At 38.7% G+C, this 15,388-nt stretch overlaps 1 protein-coding gene across 1 annotated transcript; it reads left to right on the top strand.

Moving 5' to 3' along the window:
• The first annotated feature begins 9,253 nt into the window (after nucleotides 1-9,253).
• Nucleotides 9,254-12,778, top strand: LOC143558245 (large ribosomal subunit protein uL2-like). The gene is made up of 2 exons (XM_077047117.1): nucleotides 9,254-9,703; nucleotides 12,279-12,778. The coding sequence occupies exons 1-2, from the start codon at nucleotides 9,264-9,266 to the stop codon at nucleotides 12,616-12,618; spliced, it is 780 nt and encodes a 259-aa protein (XP_076903232.1). The 5' UTR covers nucleotides 9,254-9,263; the 3' UTR covers nucleotides 12,619-12,778.
• Nucleotides 12,779-15,388: the final 2,610 nt, after the last annotated feature.

The following is a 15,388-nucleotide window of genomic DNA, read 5'->3' as shown; positions in this document are numbered from 1 at the left end:
TAAGTTTTGTTTACAGTTTTGTTATTTATAAACAAAGCTTTATATTTTATCTAACACTAACATCTTCTCCATACTAACTCTAGGATTCACAAATCAAAAATCGAAATCTCATTTTATTTTATACACCTTTATATTCATTTCCTTTTACCCAAAACTTATCCCATTTTCTTTATAAATTTTAGCATGCCTCCGCTAAGACGCCAACCGCGCAAGAACTCCACCCGACGTATGGCCGCCATCATCGCCAAGCAAATGGCCGCTGTGATTCCCGAACTTATCACCCAAATACAAGCAACAACCCGCACCCGTTGTTGCACCTATTGAACCCAAACCCGCATCATACCTACTTAAACAATTTACTAGTGCCAACCCGTCCGAATTCTTTGGAACCAACTGTGCGACTACCTTGTTGCAATGATTCGAATCTGTGGAGAATGTGTTTTTACACAGCGAATGCTCCGAAGCCAAAAAGACAAACTTTGCTTCAAGCATGTTTAGGGGAACCGCCCTAACATGGTGGGGTAGTGTTATGCACCTCCAAGGTACGGATGTGGCCATGGCTCTTCCATGGGCCGAGCTCAAGGCGCTTATGAAGAAGAAATCCTGTCCTAAACACGAGCTCCAAAAGCTTGAGGAAGAATTTTGGAACCTAAAACAAGAAAGTGGTGATAACGCCGCTTACTCGCTCCGTTTCCACGAGCTAAGCGTTCTTGTACCTCACTTGGTTACCCCAGCCGAACGTCAACTTGACAAATACATTGGGGGTCTACCAATGAAAATCCGGGACTCAGTCATGAGTAGCAAACCCGCGAACCTTGAGGAGGCCATCACTTTTGCTGGTGCGCTATCGGAAAATCATGTGAAGGAGGGTACCCTAACCCTCAAGAAAACAACCGAGAAAGCCAAAGCTGAGCCCGCTCCCCAAGCCAAGGTTGAACCCGCACTACAAGCCATTAACTACTCAAACTCTTCCCGAAACAAGAACAACAACAAGAAGAAACCCAAGACTAATTACCAAAATTTTTCCGTCACCCAACCTCAACCTCAACAACAAACCAAAACTTCTCAACAACCGAAGGCCCTATACCGGTACTTTCCCATTATGTAACAATTGTCAACACCACCACCCTCACACTTACCGTGTCGCAAATGCACTATATGTAACCGTTATGGTCATCTCAACACTTCATGTCGATCCGCACAACAAACCCAACCTAACCCACCAAACCAACCGAGAACCACTCCTCAAAACCCCCCAAAACCGATATGCACCCTACCCACCAAACCAACCCCAACAACCCCGAGCTTGCTTTAATTATGGTGATCCCAACCATTTCCGCCACAATTGCCCACGTTTAGATTTTGCCAACCAAGCTCAAACCGTAAGCATACCTTATTACCAAACCCAAGCCTACCAAGTTCAAATTTACCAACCTCAAATTCCCCAACTCAATGCACCACTCATCCAACCCATCCAAGCAATCCAAGCACCACCTCCACCTCCATAACAAGCACCTCAAGTCAACCATGGTAATCAAGGGCGAGCGTTTATGATGAATGCAAATCAAGCTCAAGTGGAAAACGACGTTGTGAACGGTATGTTTTTGGTGAACTATCATTTGGCTTCTATTTTATTTGATACCGATGCCGATACAAGTTTTATTTCTTTGAAATTTGAGTCGAAACTTGATATGCCTCGAACTAAGCTTTCCCGACCGTTCTCTGTTGAAGTCGCCAATGGCAATTCTATTACCATCGATTCCTTCGTCCGCGATTGTTCTCTTATTCTTTCTAAGCATAAATTCTTCATCGATCTCATCCCGATGCAAATGGGTAGCTTCGATGTCATAGTAGGCATGGATTGGTTATCTTTGCACCGTGCCGAAGTCGTTTGTTTAGATAAATTCATTCGCATCCTGATCGTCAATGGTAAAATCCTTAAGGTCTTTGGAAACACAACGTCTCGAAGGCTAAATCTCATGTCGTGTGCTCAATCACAAGAGTACTTACGCCAAAAGTACGTTCCGTTTTTAGCTCTCTCGGTGACAAAAGATAAAAAGGAAAGGAAGATCCAAGATATTCCTATTGTTCGTGATTTCCTTGATGTCTTTCCCGATGATGTTACCGGTCTTCCTCCCGTTCGTCCGATTGAATTCCAAACCGATCTTGTGTCCGGCGCGATGCTCGTGGCCAAGGCTCCTTATCGTCTAGCCCCGTCGGAAATGCAAGAACTATCAAACCAACTCGAAGAACTTTCCGATAAAGGCTTCATTCGTCCATGCTCTTCTCCTTGGGGCGCTCCCGTTCTCTTCGTGAAAAAGAAGGATGGTTCGTTTCGTATGTGCATTGATTATCGTGAACTTAACAAGCTTACTATTAAAAATCGTTATCCATTGCCACGTATCGACGACTTATTCGACCAAATTCAAGGCGCAACTTGTTTCTCTAAAAATGATCTTCGTTCGGGTTATCATCAATTGGGTGTTCGCGAAGAAGACATTCCTAAAACCGCCTTCCATACTCGATATGGACATTTCGAATTTTTGGTTATTCCCTTCGGGTTAACAAATGCACCCGCGGTGTTTATGGACCTCATGAACCGCGTTTGCAAACCATTCCTTGATAAATTCGTTATTGTATTTGTTGATGACATCCTTATCTTTTCTAAATCCAAAGCCGAACATGAACATCATTTGCGTTCCATTCTCGAGCTCCTTAGAAACGAACAACTCTATGCCAAATTCTCCAAATGTGAATTTTGGCTCGAGGAAGTTCAATTTTTGGGACATATCGTAAACGAAAAAGGTATTCATGTTGATCCCGCTAAAATTGAGGCCGTTAAGGATTGGAAAACTCCAACGACTCCCACGGAAATTCGATCCTTCCTCGGTTTTGCCGAATATTATCGGCGTTTCATTCGGAATTTTTCCAAGATCTCTTTGCCTCTTACCTCTCTCACCCATAAGGGACGACCCTTCGATTGGGGTTCAAAGCAAGAGGAAGCCTTTTGTACTCTCAAGGACATGCTTTGCAATGCTCCGTTATAACCCTTCCCGATGGAAACGACGATTTTGTTGTATTTTGCGATGCCTCCCATCAAGGCCTTGGTTGTGTCCTCATGCAACGAGGTCAAGTCATAGCATACGCATCAAGACAGCTTAAGGTCAACGAGAAGAACTATACGACTCATGATCTAGAACTTGGTGCCGTCGTTTTCGCTCTCAAAATCTGGAGACATTACCTTTATGGTACAAAATGTGTGGTTTTTACCGATCATAAAAGCCTTCAATACATTTTTGACCAAAATGATCTCAACATGAGACAACGACGATGGGCCGAATTACTTAGTGATTACGATTGCGAAATTCGCTACCATCCCGGTAAAGCGAATGTGGTCGCCGACGCCCTAAGTCGAAAGGTTAGTGTTAAATCCTTTCTGCTTCTAAGCGTTGTTGTTCAAACCGATCTTCAAATTCGTATCCTTCAAGCTCAGCGTACCTCCGTTGAAGAAGGTAACATGTGCGACGAAATGTCATGTGGAGTCGAACTTCAACTCGAAACCAAACCCGATGGTCTTTTGTACTTTCTCAATCGTTTGTGGGTTCCCGATCGCGATGACCTTCGTACTTGTATTCTCGACGAAGCTCATAATTCGCATTATTCCGTTCATCCCGGTGCGGATAAGATGTATTTCAATCTACGTGCTACCTTTTGGTGGCTGGGTATGAAAAAGGACGTAGCGATGTTTGTATCTAAATGTCTTACTTGCTCGAAAGTCAAAGCCGAACATCAAAGACCTTTTGGTCTACTCGAGCAACCACCGATTCCCGTTTGGAAACGGGAAGACATTGCTATGGACTTTATCACCAAATTACCCAACACCCAAAAAGGCAACGATAGTATTTGGGTGATCATCGATCGATTAACCAAATCTGCTCATTTCATTCCGATCCGCGAGAAGTATTCTGTCGAGCAGCTTGCTCAAATCTATGTTCGGCAAATCGTGTGCCGACACGGTTTGCCATTGTCTATCATCTCCGATCGCGATGCCCGCTTTACCTATCATTTTTGGTGATCACTTCAAGAAGCTTTGGGAACACGTCTCGATCTTAGCACCGCTTATCATCCTCAAACGGACTGTCAATCCGAACGTACAATCCAAACACTCGAGGATATGCTACGAGCATGTGTTCTTGATTTCGGTGGGAATTGGGATTCTCATCTTCCGTTCATCGAGTTCTCCTACAACAATAGCTACCACTCTAGCATTGATGTGGCTCCTTTTCAAGCTCTTTATGGTCGTAAATGTCGTTACCCCGATTTGTTGGAACGAAATCGGTGAAGCTCAAATCACGGGACCCAAAATGGTCCAAGAAGCCACCGTTGCCATTAATCAAATCCGTAAGAATCTCCTAGCCGCTAGAAACCGTCAAAAGAGTTACGCCGACAAACGGCGAAAACCGATCGAATTTAATGTTGACGATCTTGTCCTTCTAAAAGTAACTCCTTGGAAGGGGGTAGTCCGTTTTGAAAAGAAGGATAAACTAGCTCCTCGTTTCGTTGGTCCTTTCAAAATTCTTGAACGTGTTGGGAAAGTAGCGTATCGACCCGAACTACCGCAAGAACTTGCCGGTGTTCATCTGACATTTCATGTTTCGAATCTCAAAAAGTGCCTAGCCGAGGGTAATCTCCATATACCTCTCGATGAAGTTCATGTTGATGATTCTATGATTATGGTTGAACGACCCGTTGAGATTATGGATCGCAACGAGAAGAAAACCAAGCGTAGTCGAATTCGGTTAGTAAAAGTTCGTTGGGAATCACGGCGTGGCGTGGAGTTTACTAGGGAAAGAGAAGACGCAATGAAAGAGAAGTATCTACATTTGTTTGCATCGTCGTCTTCATCGTAATTTCTGGAAGAAATTTTCTAAAGCAGGGGATACTGTGACATTCGTCAATTTCGGGTCTCGATTCGTATTCGTTTTGTAAACTTTATTGATGTAAATTGACCCGTTTTGTAAACCAAAACCTTGGGTATAATAAAAATGATGGATTTTATGTTACAATATTGTTTTACAGTTGTTGGGTCTTGAAAACATTCAATTCGGTCTTTAAAACGCTTAAAAAATCACTTAAAACGAACTTCGGGGGCCAAAACTGCCATTTTTGAAAAGTTGGAAAATCAGGAAATATACCCCGTCGCGCCCTACGACGGGGGACACCCTATCCGGTCGCGTAGCGCGAAGGCACACCTGCACAGCTGCACGTTTTTGGCTTATTTTTATGTAAACATGTGACCAAACCACCCCATTTTCATGCAAGACCCTTTATGCTTGACCATTTCAACTACCCTATATATACACCAACCTTTCCATCCATTAATCTCTGCTACAACTCCAAATTCTCTCTCAAATTCAAAGATCTTAAGGTTATTTTCGTTGTGTTCTTGAAGGTTTGACTTCTAAAAGTCAAACTGAGTTTTATCTTTAATTCTAACTTGTTCATCTAACATTACTAACTCTTGAATATGGTGGTGCAACATATATATAATACACACCCCTTGTTTCCTTTGTTAGTTACTTCACCGACTCCGTTTGGTTAAGTTTCGAACGTCATAAGGCAATGCTTCATGGAGGACTTCGTATTCTTGATATATATATACACACACATAAATTATTTATACATATTATTTATGTCTAACTTCTGCTCATTTTAGTTTGTTAGTCACATTTACAAGTCTTGGGTATGTGGAGACCATCTATGAACTCATTGTGAGATGGAAACCGAATCAAACCGAACTTTTGTTAAACAGACTTGTTGTTGGCCTTTTTAGTTGTAGAACTTAAATATTTTCATTTGTACATTTTTATACAAGATCTACGATATATGGGTATGTAGAATCCATCTATGAACTTGTTGTGAGATGGAAACCGAACCGATCCGATTTTACTCGCTCAAGACACACAAGTGTGTTTTTAGCTATCAAGATTTGTATATTTCTTGAAAAATAGTTTACAAACTGATTTTAATCATTTTCTTAAGTACCTGGATATGTTGGATCCAACTTGGTATCATAACATAGTTGGACCAACAAAACCGAACACTCGCTTAACGTACGTTGTTAGTTCTAAAACAATAGATCTACATACTTGGTTAAGTGTTATTATGTTTTAATGAGTTATCTCATAATAATTAATATTTTGGAAAGTTGACTTTGGGTTTGACGACTTATCAAGACCCGAACCGACAACCCGAACACTCGTTAAAAACCCGTTTTAGTATCTTTGTCCCAATGAAACTTGCATTTTAGCATTTTTCCCACCTTATTACTTAACATTGGTTAAGTAAATATTAAGGTTAGATACTTTAACCCGGTTTTGAGCAAACTCACATTTTTAAAGGGATATTATTATAAATTCTTAAATAGTTACATTTTAAACCTTGAACTTTTAATTGTTTACTTTTGGCAACAATTATTTTATTTAAAGATCTTCAAGGCAACCTTGCTAAATTCAAGACTTCTTTTATTTTAGGCTTCATACGTTAACTCGTCGTTCCGGCAAATATTCAAATAATCAATCTTTCAAGTTTATTACTGGAACGTGAGTAACTTCATACCTCGTTTTCTATCTTTTGTTTTGGGGTGACATTTCATACTTATTCAAATCAAATGCTTTATATTTGAGTCTTAAACCACAAACGTTATTGTATACTTTACTTAAATAAATGCTCGATTTGGTGTTCTATGCTTACATGATTATATGCTTATGTGTTACTGCTTTTGGAAGATTGATTCATAAATTCGTGAACTATTTGGTATTCTCTTATAGCACGGTGCCGTTAATGTATTCTTATTAACGACTTCATGAAATCCGAATCTATTTGATATTCTCTTATAGACGGTGTCGCTAATGTATTCTTATTAGCAACCTCATGTTATCCAAATTATTGTTATTTATTTGTGGTTTTATATACAAGATTGTGGCGTTTCATACATTATACATATTGTTCAAACTTATGAATTGCTCACCAACCTTTGTGTTGATAAACTTTATTTTATGAAATGTTACATGTTTGCATCTAGGTTGAAGATGGAGTTCGGTGAAGAAAACGTCACAAATACCGTTAGGATATTAGCAAAAATGAACAATATTTAATTTGCTATATTTTGCTATATTTTGTTGTACTTGACTTATGAATATTTGGTTATGTGCATTTTCGATGTTGTAAAATGAAATGAGTTTGTTAAATATTGTCGCTTTAAATAGTGTCATGCGTTTATGGGCAATCGTTACACCTTGACATGTTCCGCCGCCTTGGTCGGGGTGTGACACATAAGAATCTCAAAGATTGTCTCCAAAATTTTGTATTGACAAATAGGTTTGCGCTAAAACCTCACTCATTTCGTGACTGTCAAATACACCAAATAGTTATGAGATGACAACATGAATCATCTTGTTTTTCATTTTGAAATGACCTCATTTAAGTAGTACTGACTGTATATTTTTTTCTCATCAACAATTCAACTCGACTTTTTTATTATTATTACATAGGTACTCTTAGGAGATCATCCATCATCGAATTATCTCAATTATGACATACTTAAGTATGCACTTATTCTTTACTCCCAACTAGGGCCGGCCACCAAAGAGCATTTAGCCTAGCGATATTAATGTGTTAGATAAAACTTTTCTTTTTTTTAGATAGTGAGAGTTTATGTCCCATGGGTAACAGAAAGTAACATTTTAAGAGGATGGTAGAAAGTAGAGACTATAAAAAAAGGGGGCCAGCCAGTCTATTAATATGAAATATAAAGTTAGGGGGTGTGGACCTGAACAATGTACATACATACCGACACACATGACCGGTTTTCCAATAAACTATAGGGATCCAAATTGGGCATGCAGTATGTGTTACTCACGTAAGGCCCATTTTGCATTTAAGAAAACAAGTAAAAGGAAAATATCATGATTGCACTAATCACACATTCACGCTTATGGACTAAGTTTATATTCATTGGGTCGCTAATGCATGTGTAATCAAAATATAAATCAGAACGATGGACTTTGAGGGGTGTAAAAGTCTTGTAAGCCTGTAATCAACCCAACATACCCAATAACTATTTATATTAGTAAGGGGGTTAAGATGGCCCAAAAGACAATCTCATGTTTTGATTTGATGAATGGTCTTTATGTTGACCGATGAACTCTATGCTTTGTTTAAGACAATATGTTACCAGTTTATATAGGCAGGGCAGGATATTTTAAATAATCTCAAATAATATTTGTAGGTTGTCGGTTTGTGTAGACTGGTTAGGACGGTTGATCGATTTACCACTACACCTAATAACTATGTAGCTGTTGAAAAATGGCTAGATATTCCTTTTTCATACAATTTTCTAATGGCTATAACCATCTTAAAATAATGTAGACACCAGATTTTTTATCAGGTACAACTCGGAACCGGTTTTGGTTCTTGAAACATGTTTTTGTCCACCACTTAGGGGCAAAAAAGCACTCGGTTCTAAATTTGACCTAGAACCGGTTCCTGCCTGACCTATTGGTATGAGCCAAGTTTTGGTTCCTCGAAAAATCGTACCCATAACTGGACCCGGCCCAGACCCCCCGGAACCGGTTCCGGCTCTACCTTTACCCGACCCGAAACCTAATACCCAGGTCGGGTTTTTCAAATACTAAGTTTCGGGTATGGAACCGGGTTCGGGTATTGATAATACCCAGGTCGGGTTTGGGTCCGGGTGTTGCCTCTAAAAACCATATCATATGTATCGGGTTCGGGTATATAGCCGGGTATTGAAAAAAACCTATTTTTTGGGGTTTTTTCGGGGTATTTTTCGAGTATAGATTTGATTTTTTAAGGGCTTGCACTTTTTAGGGGTATTTTTCAGATGCTTTTCGGGTATAAATCGGGTATTTGAAAAACCCGGTTTCGGGTATTACCGGGTACAAACCAGGTCCGGTTCGAGTACGGGTTTTGATATTGAAATGCATACCCTATTCGTACCTATCGGTAGGGTCGGGTACAACTTACAAGTATTAACAACTCGGGTTTTTGGTTTTCTTTTGGGTCCGGTTCCGGGTTCGTTTTTCTTTTTTCAACTCTACATGAAACTACAAACGACCACTGGACCCAAAACCTTGATACAAAAAGCCCAATCCACAGCCTAACCAAACACACCTTCTAAACCCAGCCCAATAAACCCTAATCCAACACACCACTTGACAATTCACAATCAATCACCACCAATGGGACGAGTAATCAGAGCACAGCGTAAGGGTGCAGGCTCCATCTTCAAGTCCCACACCCACCACCGCAAAGGCCCAGCCAAATTCCGAACCCTAGACTTCGGCGAACGCAATGGTTACCTCAAAGGCGTCATCACCGACATCATCCACGACCCGGGCCGCGGCGCACCGCTTGCTCGCGTCACTTTCCGACATCCGTTCCGCTACAAGCACCAGAAGGAGCTCTTTGTTGCCGCTGAAGGCATGTACACCGGCCAGTTTGTGTTTTGCGGTAAGAAGGCCAATCTGATGGTCGGAAATGTGCTGCCGCTTAGATCTATACCTGAAGGAGCTGTTGTTTGTAACGTGGAGCATCATGTTGGTGATCGTGGTTCGTTTGCTAGGGCTTCCGGTGATTATGCGATTGTTATTAGTCATAATCCGGATAATGGTACATCCAGGTATATGTATAGTTTGATTATTTAGGATTATTATATAGTTTATTTTTTTAGTGATGTTTTTTTCACTTGTGTTGTTAGACTTAACCGAATTAACCAATAGGTTTGGTTTATTTTGTTAGTTTTTTGGTTTCGGGTAATTTCGGTTGGTAACCAAAATCGAACATGGGATGAAAATTTTACTTAAAATTTAAAAATAGATGAGATTATGCATAAATATATGAATTAAAAGGTATAAATACATGAAATGTAGATATAAAAACTAGAAGCATTTGAAAATATGAATGGTTTGGTTTGGTTAATTTTGGTTAACCGAGGGGTACAAAAAGTAACCAATGACCGTTTTTTGGTTAATTCAGTTATCGGTTAATTTTGGTTCGGTTCGGTTTCACCAGTTTTGTTTGGTTCAGTTTTGTCGGTTTTCGGTTCGGTTTTGTCAGTTTTTGATTTGGTTAACGGTTTGGCTCAGTCTTAGATTTTGTGTATAAAGCTATTCTGATATTTAACTAGGGGTGTCAACTGAATAAGCATAAACTCCAGAATCTTTTTATATGATTTTTAGAACATGTACGAGCTACACAATATAAAGATATGAATACTTCTTGCAGAATAATGTTCTTTACTAGATAGAATGGTGAATTGAACTTCTCTTAACTGGAGAACATTACTTTCATTAAATACCAGGATTAAATGTTAAATAATTGCTATAGTTTATTGACCTATAAACACATTCTTGACGAAGAGTGTAGTTGTAAACATTTGTAGTTCTCTCATGGAGCCATAAACATTGTTTATTTTTTTTGTTGCATTTACGAAAAGCATCTATGATGGATACAGCCGTAATAATGGTAGAATTGCAATTGTTTACAAGTATTTATGATTCTATCATTCGTTGATGAGGTGTTTATGCGTGACTAGGTGAGGTGAGTCAAGTGTTGCAGTCAATTAGCATTTAATGCGGGTAATTAATGAAAGTACTGTACAATAAAAACTCGATAAATTAATACTCGATTATTTAATAAACTCTCTAAGATAATATTTTTTGCCAGTCCCGACTTGAGGATAGGGTGCTAAATTAACAATTCGCTAAAATTATAAGATAATACATTTTTTATAATTTCTTTTGACCCCATATAAAATATAAATTAATAATTCCTTATATATAGCATATTACATAAATGATTTATGAAGGTTTCTTGAAAAATGACTCAATTGTCTTTTGTTTTTTGTTGAAATCAATTTCCCCTTGAATCTCGTCTATAATTTTCCTTAGCATGGTAAGAACTTCTGGTGTTGTTTTCTCATAGCTCAACAAGAAATTATATGATTTGTTTGTGTTAACCTATTTTGATTTTGTATTTGTATAGAAAATATTTTTAATGTCCATAAAGTGATACATTGAACACAAGAAGCATAATAAGGTGGGAGATTGAAGGTTTCTTTCAAATTGAGCCGTTCATTTGATATACATGCATTGTATACAATAATTAAGTGGAAGCTTGAAAGGTGTTTGTAAACTAAGTATTCTACTATAAATTAATAAAATATTAATTAATATATAAATTAATAATTATTAATTTATCGATTAATTAATAACTCTTTTAATTAATAAATTTTGGTGGTCCCAAGTGTATTATTTTATAAAGTTTCTACTGCAGTTGTAGTTGTGTAGATGTTTAATTAACTATTTTGTCTGGAAAAGTCACCATAGCATGACGTGTTTATTTTTTTATAACTGGCAGGTTTTACATTTTCTTACAATCATATTATTTAGATTCTCATGTTTCGTCACTTCATTCTATGGTTCTTCCGTCTCTCAGCTACTTTGTTTAGAATTATCTTGATTCGGTAGCTTGTGAGCGGAGTCCTTGCCATCAAGTGTTTAACTATTTTGTCAAAGGCGGGCCTGGTAAACCGGATGGTTGTTTCTAAGATGACGATTTGCTACTTTTATGTAAAAGTGGACCTCAAGCGAGCGCTTTGAGGTAGACGCGGTTGCAAAGTGATGAGGGTTTTAAACAAATCAAGCTCAATGAAGGTCAAGAGAGTAACAGGACTGTTAAGCATGCAAAAATCATCGCTGATTATTTCATATGATTCTCTATACGTTCTTTTCGTCTATTTTCTAACTGCGGGGCCCTTTTCTTTTTGATCGATACCTTAATAGGGTTTTATTCTTTGGGTTTTTCTGTTTGTTGTTTTTTTTAGATTTTTACTTGCTGGGCTTTTCCTTAGATTTTTGTTATGTTGGACTTGATGCTTTTTGTTTTTACTTATTGTTTTGAGATTTTTGTTTGTTGGGCTATTTCTTTGCTATTGAGATTTTATACCTGTTAGTGGAAAGGATGAAACATGCAATCTTTTAAAAGCATCAGAGCGATTTGTTATTTTGTTAGCTCTAGGATGAAACCTAAAATTAAGGTTACACCTAAAGAATAGAAAGTTTAATTTATATATTAATATATTATTGGGAATTTCTTGTTCGGGCTAGCGCTATTTTTGTAACTTGCACCTTTGACAACACAGTTTTTTTCAACAGAAAACCACAATTCATCTTAACTGAATGTTTAATTTGTAGGGTCAAGCTTCCATCTGGGGCGAAGAAAATTGTGCCGAGTGGGTGTAGAGCCATGATTGGTCAGGTAGCAGGAGGTGGTCGAACTGAGAAGCCAATGTTGAAAGCTGGTAATGCTTATCACAAGTTCCGTGTGAAGAGAAATTGCTGGCCTAAGGTTCGTGGTGTTGCTATGAACCCGGTTGAGCATCCTCATGGTGGTGGTAACCATCAACATATTGGTCATGCTAGTACGGTTCGTCGTGATGCACCACCTGGTCAAAAGGTTGGTCTTATTGCTGCTAGAAGGACTGGGCGGCTCAGGGGTCAAGCTGCCGCAACTGCGGCCAAGGCTGATAAGTAGAGCCTTTGAATGGTGTTTGTGAACGGTTTTTATGTTTTTAAGGTTTTGATGTTTAGTTGATTATATTACTGATAACTATGTTATTATTGTTGTTTTTTGTTTTGCTAATAACTGGATTTTGATGCAAATTTTACTAATAGAAAATCACAAAAATAAACAATTTTTGGGTATCTTTGTAGGACTAGTTGCATTTATTTTTCTCAATGGGCTGTGTGTAAAACTTGTTAGGCCTTAACGTCAGATATCTGGATTCTGGCCTTGTGCTATTGATGAACCAAAAATATGAATGCAAAACGTTAGGACTCATTAGCTATATGCTCTCACTGTGATAGTAAGGTTAAGACCGTGGTTATAGGAGGGGTGCTGCCGCATTAGATGTGTTCTTTGGGTAATTTATTCGGGTTTGGGGTTATTTGGGTCGGGTTGTTTGAGTTTGAGCTCAAAGCAAATTGACCCAAGAACCGACCCAAGAACCGACCCAAATAAAGTCAGGTTATTCGGGTTTCGGTTACATGGGTCGAGGAAATTCGGGTTTAACAAGTTAAAAAAATATATTCTTATCTATTTGTTGAACTCCATCCATAAAATTATAAATTGGTTTTCATTATTGAAATTGGTTTTATTATCTAAACTCTAAAGCATTCTTATTTATCTAAAGTGGTTGAGTTATTATTCGTGAGTATCTTGTAATATTAATTCTTGTCCGAGTTATTCATCCGCTTCAAACCCAAAAGGGGCAACTTTTTCCATGTATTATCTTTTACTCGAATGTGTTTGCTTTATATGCCATCTAGCTTGTATGATGGTTCTTTTGAGGTCAAACTTCATAGTAAACTAGTCTTGCATGCCAGTACACAATTCCACTTTTTCTGATGGATATATCAAGCATAATAACATCCATAACTGATAATTATTTCTTGCATTATATGTGAATTTTAAGTGTTACTTTATGTGTTTCACTAATTTTTTAATTAAATGAAATATGATGCGGAAGCTGAGATGTTTGATTAATAAAACATTGGACGTTTAGTCAAGCATTGAGTTATTCGGATTGTTCGGGTCAACCCGATTATTTGATCTTGGGTTTGGGTTAAGGCGTTAATCGGGTCAGGTAAATTTGGGTCGGGTTATTTGGGTCTCGGGTCGCTTTGGTTCGGGTTCAGTATTCGGGTATGGTTAAAAAGGACACTCCTAGCCTGTATTAGCAAGAAAGGGCCAACCAATGTTACGACTACATGTTGATTGGGCAGCTAGCCCTCCTCGCCAAAGCAATGATGCCTGCCATTCCATCATTTCCAAAAAAAAATCCGATTGTTCATTGACTCAATATAGCCGTATCCGTAACACTTGGTTAATATTAGTAACTTGGTTAACTAACTCATATCCAAAACATTTTTTTTGGGTTGCTAGTTAACGTCTCACTACTACGTGCATGATAGTAACATTACATTACATCACTTTTCATTAACTAACCATTAGCCACAACACATGGTCTAAAACATCTAGACAGAATTACAAATTTTGTCCTTTAAAAATAGCCAAAAACCGGTTCGTGTCCTTTTCTAAGTTTCCTTGCAGGCGGTGTACTTTAAACTTTTTTTTTCTACATGTTATGTCCTTTACGCTAACTGGGTTAGAAAAACTCAGTTAAATGACAACATGTGCATAGCATGTGAGGGCATATTGGTCTTTTCGTCTACTGGTAGTTATTTATAATTAAAAAATAAATTAATATATTATAACAAAAATAAATAATAGATATTAAATATATACTCTCTCTCTCTCTTCCCGTCTTCTTTCTCTCTCTCTACTCTCTCCCTCCCTCTCACTACAGCAACACCACCACTGCCTAACCACCAAACCAACCACCGTTCTCAGCCGTGACCACCACAACTACCATCACCACCAAACCAGTGATCTATGGAGTTGGGTCACTTAAAATAAATGACCAAAACAACTACCATCACCACCAAACCAGTGATCTATGGACCAAAACAAATCAGGTGACCCAACTCCATACAATTAACTGTTTCAGCTTTCACCACCATCTTCCACACAACACCATCTCCATCCTTCACACCACCAAGAAAACCCAAACCCAGGTTTTTGACCCGACCCCCAATTTCCGCCCTATCCGACCCGTTTGTCCTCCAAATCGCAGAATCACTAGAAGACTCCGTACCCACTTCACCAAATCTTGAAAAGCTTCGATCTTTATCTTCAGAAACCCTTCTCAACACCCCATGGCCTTCACGCAAAGACAAGCCTTTCAGGTTCACAGACACGTCTTTCATCAAGCAATCGGATATCACACCGGTTTCGTATCCTCCAATTCATCAATCTTTAACCAATTCGAGTGTTTTATAACAAACCCATTTGCCCAATTTGACTATAATTGATGGGTACTTGGTTGATTCCTTATCCCAGTTGTCGGGTTTACCGAAAGGGGTTTTTGTTGGGAGCTTGTCGGGTATCAATTCAAGTGAAATTACGAAAAGGGTGTTTGAGTTTTTGCCGGTTTCGGTACAGGGGGACTTGTTTTGGTCACTTAATGGAGTTGGGTCACCTGATTTGGTGGTGACTTAAGAAGAAAGGGAGTTGGTTTGGTGGTGATGGTAGTTGTGGTGGTCACGGCTGAGAACGGTGGTTGGTTTGGTGGTTAGGCAGTGGTGGTGTTGCTGTAGTGAGAGGGAGGGAGAGAGTAGAGAGAGAGAAAGAAGACGGGAAGAGAGAGAGAGAGTATATATTTAATATCTATTATTTATTTTTG

The sequence above is a fragment of the Bidens hawaiensis genome, unplaced genomic scaffold, assembly GCF_021521415.1.
Source record: "Bidens hawaiensis isolate Kalapana, Puna unplaced genomic scaffold, B.hawaiensis_p1.1 tig00019368_1, whole genome shotgun sequence".
Classification (NCBI taxonomy): Eukaryota; Viridiplantae; Streptophyta; class Magnoliopsida; order Asterales; family Asteraceae; genus Bidens; species Bidens hawaiensis.
The sequence above is the reverse complement of the archived record's forward strand: the minus strand, read 5'-3'. Positions and strand labels throughout refer to the sequence as shown.